The sequence below is a fragment of the Rissa tridactyla genome, chromosome 4 (genome assembly GCF_028500815.1).
Source record: "Rissa tridactyla isolate bRisTri1 chromosome 4, bRisTri1.patW.cur.20221130, whole genome shotgun sequence".
In the NCBI taxonomy this organism is placed as follows: domain Eukaryota; kingdom Metazoa; phylum Chordata; class Aves; order Charadriiformes; family Laridae; genus Rissa; species Rissa tridactyla.
Genome location: NC_071469.1, coordinates 21,952,892 through 21,958,891, shown reverse-complemented (window position 1 = coordinate 21,958,891; position 6,000 = coordinate 21,952,892). Strand labels below are relative to the sequence as shown.

Sequence of the window (6,000 nt, the reverse complement as noted above, 5' to 3'; positions counted from 1 at the left end):
ACGCACATGGAGATGGCAAGGGGAGAAATCTACCCCTGAAAATGTCTTCTCAGAAGCCTCTCATCTCTGACTTCCCATAACCTTCTTCCTCTTTTGCGGCTGCCCCCTTGTCTGGTCCTCTGAACAAGGGCAAGTCGAGAACTCACTTTTAAGTACAGGTTCTCTTAAACAAGGCATATTACTTTACATTGAGGCCTAGACATGCAATACAGCGTGTATCTACATACAGGCACATAATACATGCACATATTAAAAATGTGAGACACTTGTGCAACACTTCATCACAACCAATAAACATACATCGTCATTCTGCAAATATTTTCTGTCAAGAATTATTCTGCTCCTGGATGAGTGGTAGGGTACGTGGCAGTGCAGGTATCGTTATCTTCTTCAGAAAAGTGGGCACGGAAAAGGGCTGAGAAAACACGTCCATCAGCAATGCAAACTTGAAGCCTCAACCCATTCTGATGCAATACTGGATTTTTGTGTTTCCCCCCTCTCCAAACTGTTTAATAAAGCATTTGATAAAGTTCTTTTCAGAGCAGTAAACAATACATAAGCCAAATGCACTGACCCTTCTATTAAGAGACAATAAATACTTCAGTGGCTTTTATATAAAAAGTGTAGAAATTTCACTAAGCAAGAGGAACAGTAAGTCGTGTTACTTCCTTTGTACTCCTCTAAATCCTTTAGAATTACCTCCTAATTACTAATATTTGTGTTTTTAAAAGTATTATAAAGAAACAGCTTTACAGAATATTGAGTACTTTACAGATTAGGTTAATAACCACACTAGTTATTTACATCTTTACTGATATGAAATTTGATCTTTCAGGCAAATCTGCCCACAATATTGCCGACTGCATTACATTTCTGACAATAGAGAGATATCTTTACTAGACGTTAAAGCTGCTTGACACATAGCAGCACCATGAAGGAAACTTAATCTTAGTATTAACATAATTTACAGTCTAACACCTCTTTACCAAGGCAATACAAAGTATTTATAGTACTAATGAAGGCTGGCCTGTCCACTTCAGATTTGAAATAGTGGTACGAGTATGATAAATTTGGCCCATGGTCTTTATATGACCTAGAGTGCCAGGCTGGGCAACAGACGAAGCTGAGACATCGTTCTGTCGAAAGTAACCGGTCTTCTGCAGGGACATCCAAACAAGAAGCGAACCTGCTCTTGAGCTGCCTCATTTGCAACTCAGTTGCATCAGTGTAACTGGAGATCTGCAGTTGTTTTATGGAAATACGCTAATCTAACAATTCAGACAGGTTAGCGTCAAACACACCTCCTCAAGAGCTGTGTTACCTGGATGCAGCAGAAAGTCAGAGGTGATAAACATTTCAGCTACCCCAGGTAACTGGTTCAAAGCAAATGCAAGGCGACATCTAAATGTACTTAACGCCTGCCAAAAAGAATGACCCTGTTTTAAAATTTTTATTTAATAACTACTGCTAGAGCACGAACAGGACACAGAAATATTCATCTATAAAGGTTGTCTTTGATACAAGTGATGTATTCTAATAATTTCAGTCTCATAACAGTCTCTCAAAACCGGTGTGACAAAACCCTCTGACAATACAGCCATTATATCTAGCATTTAGTATCTTGTGCAAGCATTCTTCTTGTTTCATCAGTTTGTCAAGCGGCAATTTAAATTTCCCAACAGGGAAACAACTGTACTGTGTTTCTGACTTTAAGAAGTTATTTCAGCTGGGTCACAATATTCCAAATCCACCTCGCATTCAAAAGTTTCTTACAGTTAAATGAAATCAAACCAAAAATTGCTTTTTGTTGTCCTCCCCCTGACGACAACAAATTCCAAGAACTCCTCAAAGTGCAAACTTTACAAGCAAGCTGCTCTCCAACCTCCCAATTCACTTGTACTGTCTGCAAAACAAGTATTAATGGTGAATTGTTTGTTGTATTTACAGCAAGTTTATTGGGGAGAGGGAAAGTATTCTTTTACAAATGAGCCATGTTCACTATTGAGATTACTTCCAAAGAGAGCATTCAGAAAGCAAACCTGAATATATTACATTGACAATTATTTTTCAATATTTTAACATCGGCCACTTAAAATTGGTTGTGTTATTAGCACATATACTGATCTTTAAATATACTACTTCTACATAAACAGTGCAAACCTCAATATTCACATCAACCTGAAATTAATGCTGCAATTACTGTTGACATTCACATCAAGAAAGTAGTAAACTATTTCACATGAGCAATTCCAAAACCTCAGAATGCCATTATTAATATTAAAGAAACACAGAACAAACATGTTGGGCTTCAAAGCCTTATTTTGATACACACAATCCCTGTAAACATGGATGTATTGTATTTGTCAATACTGATATCTGATATAATTCTATAAATAAAACCACTGATATAAACAATTTGTATAATCTTTCTTGCATAGGGTTTGGATTAAGGTTACTTTAAGATAGAGCAAGCTGTTAACAAAATCCCTAGTCAATTAGTCTTCCATCACACAAATTTAGGCATACGATTAACTTTACACAAGGAGTCTCTCTGACTTCAGTGGAAACTTACACAGGTAAGCAATTGCAAGACTGGAGTCATCTTTAGCACTTAAGTTATCCCTAGTCATTGAGAATATGAGCAATAAAAAAGCTCTCCATAAATTTATAAAATATACTGATTTAAAAGTTTATGCTGATGTTTCTGTAAGTCACATTTATGATTCCAAACAGTTATGTACATACTATACTATCACAGTAGGAAATGCTTCACTGTAGAACACCACAGTGAACAAGTTGTGAAGCACAGTGTTCAATATAATTTCCCTTTAGTATTCCCAGTGCATAAGTTGTTAACATCTACACTACACAAGGTGCCCAGGTCTAGTATTTGTTATATACAATGTAAAAGCAAGATAGAAAGAGCTTTGCAGTTTAAAGTAAGGAATGAAAACAGTGGGTAATATACAGGGATTCACTCCTGCAAAGTACAGAATTCTCCTTCACAACGACCACAACCACCAAGTACGGTGGATTTCAGGTCATTCAACCCAGTAAAACAGTGCTCAGCACCTTGTAGGAAGAGACATCTGAGTGCACTTTATTATAAAACATCTCTTTTTGATGTTATAAAGTGCAAAAAGGAAAACATTATTCTAATATTTTACAGTCACTATTAAACTGCCATATTAGCACAATGCAAAATTCAAAGAACTCGGTATACATTTTGTATGGACCCTATAGTAACAGATGTTGAAACTGGAGTTTTTGCATCTTTAAAAAAATCTTAGTATTTTAAAGTTATTGTGTAAATACAAAAAGAAAATATAAATTATAATTAATTCTTGAAATAGATATTTTAACATGTGACAATTTTCCAAAGCTTTCAATAGGAAATTTCACTTTCTCTTACAACATTACATTTTAGAATCTGTAAAACATTTTAAAAGTTAATAACTTCAAAAAGTAGAAATAAAAATTATTGTATCACAGTACTAGACACCTCACCTTATCAGACATCTTTTACCCTAGATGTTTTTTAAAAAATTAAATAAATAAAAAAATAATCTAAGACTTACATTACGAGTTGTTTAGAACAAGATATATGGAGTTACTTTTTAAAACAACATAAGAGTTCCATAATGCTTCATTTTGCTCTTAAAATTCAAATAAACGGCATAGAACATAACCACAAATTTAAAAGGCCTTAAAGTACTATACTGCTTTGGTGCACTGTACCAATGGTTCCTTACATGCACGAAGAATCAAATTCTATGACATTCTTCACAGAGCTGGGTAAAAGCAGAAGATCAACAATTCTATACACATTACAGAGCTCTCCTTTCTTTCAACAGCGGGGAAGAAACTGGGAGGAAGACACTGAGAAACAGTCTTCCTCGAAGCTGCACCATGAGCAGCATAGCTCCTTACATTGAGCTTGACTGCACGCTAGTAATTTAGCCCTAAGAGAATACAATGTTGGTTGTATAATAGTATTATACCATATCCAGTGATACCAAACTTAATGCTAAAAAGAAATTTATTGAAATACAAAGCTAAAAAGGTATGACTGAAATACATTTTTAAAGCGACAGACATATTCCTGTAGCCTGTAAGCCACACGGAGGAAGCGTGGGAGAAGACAATATAGGTATGCCCAAGTTTATAACCACTTAAATCTTCAAGATGGGACATTCTCTGCTTTTCAGTCAGAGAACTGGAAGATGGTTTCTGGGTTATTGCTGTCTGTAGGGTTTGTTGGCTGCAGTGTCTTTGTAGGTGTAGTTTTACCATGAGAATGAGAGGAAGAAGAATGTGAACTTTCACTGGAGCTGCTACGTGTCTCTGTGCTTGTACTTGTTTTTTTCATTTTCCTTCTCTTTGCAAGAGGCGCCTTGTCAACATTCTGGAGACAAAATCCTTCCCTTTTGTACTTGTTAAAGGCCTGTTTAAAAAATAAAAGGTAATTCTAAGCTTTTCAAGAGGTTTAAGACATTTTATGGCTCATAGCTTATTAAGAATGTTCTAGGGTAAGTCATAAAATAAACTGTAATCTCTTGACAGATTCCTACTAAATCTGTTGTAGCTGTTAACGATAACTTTACTAGCCTTTACATGTATTTAACAGCCAACACGTGACATTTTTAATCGCCATCTTCCCCTCCTTGTTCTTTTTAATTTAGAAGTATTTTTTATTAAGCCTTAAGCCTATTTAAGACTACATTTTCAGAAATTACTTAGTCAAATTAGTTTTTCTTTCAGCCCAAATTACGTTGCATTATCAGGACCTCTCCAAGTAACAATTCCTTTCTTTTTCTCTTCTTGGTTAATAGGCGTCTACAAGTATTTCAGCATAAATCTGCTCAATTCCAGTTTATTCTCTGCAGAAGGAATCATGAGAATCAACACTATATTTGTATAATATAGTTGCAGTTCAAACATTGTTAGTAAATATACAATGGTAGACAAGTCCATTATAAAAAGTATCCATGATATTAAAAACATGAACTGAGTATGTTCCAGAAATTTTACCTCAATTTTGTAACCAAAAGGACAAAAAGTCAAGCAGTTACTTGAGTTAAATAGAAAGTTTCTTCTCTTATTTATAAAAGTTTGAAGACCTTTTAATAGATTTCTCAAAGAAACAGAATATTTATAACAGCTATTTCAGGAACAGCTGTGTCTCAGTCCCCAGAATCCCACTAGTGTAAATGTCTTCAAGAAATTTATTCTTGCCTCATCATTCATGTTTTCAGCGCACTCAATCATAGATGTTATATATGGAGGAAAAAATGGCAGCTATACGCAATCACCAAATTGTAAGGACAAATACGTATTTTTAATTCAGAGAAAACATACATAAATATAGATTAACATATTAAAAAAATTACGCCATGACATAAGATTTCTTAGAACTTACATGAAAAGTGGCTTTAACATACGTATGCACCGCAGCTCCTGAAGAGCCCAAGTTATCAGGAGTCATTAGAGGGTTGGATGACAACTGGCTGCCATCCTGAAGCCATTCGTTGTATCTCAGGCTGGACATTTTAATTCTTTTGTTTGGATCCACCGTCAGAAGTCCTTATAGAAATATATTACATTCTCTTAAAATTCTGAGCTATTTATCTTCTTTTAATAGAAAACACTTTTTTTTTTTTAAGAAAAACTCATGCATTTCTTTGATAAGTACGTAATGACAATATTTATCCTAGATAGGCCAATATTTATCCTAGATAAGGCTTACACAATGTTATACTATCATCCTCTCCAGAAGGATTATTAAATGCAAGAAACTGCTGTTTAACTGTTTGATAACTCACATCTCTTCTCACACAAACTCAGAACTAACAAATGATTTCTTCACTTAAAACCTGTCTAGGATGAAGTTCAAGAGAGTTAGCCTCAGATTCTCTGCATGATCCACTGAAGTCTGATTCTGGAAATGCCTACATTTTGGCAGAAAAATTCCTTATGAGTCTGCTTCTACAGAAATTCAGA

General features: G+C 34.9%; 1 protein-coding gene across 5 annotated transcripts in view; it reads right to left on the bottom strand.

The window, feature by feature from the left end:
* Window positions 1-4,021: 4,021 nt before the first annotated feature.
* Window positions 4,022-6,000, bottom strand: part of RPS6KA5 (ribosomal protein S6 kinase A5) — a 78,848-nt gene continuing 76,869 nt past the window's right edge. For all 5 annotated transcript variants that reach the window (XM_054197918.1, XM_054197916.1, XM_054197914.1 and 2 more), the window contains 2 exons: window positions 5,420-5,583; window positions 4,022-4,444 (listed from right to left, as the gene is read on the bottom strand). In XM_054197918.1, the coding sequence (XP_054053893.1) occupies window positions 4,205-4,444; window positions 5,420-5,583 (404 nt within the window). In that variant the 3' untranslated portion in view covers window positions 4,022-4,204. The remainder of the gene's footprint in view (window positions 4,445-5,419; window positions 5,584-6,000) is intronic.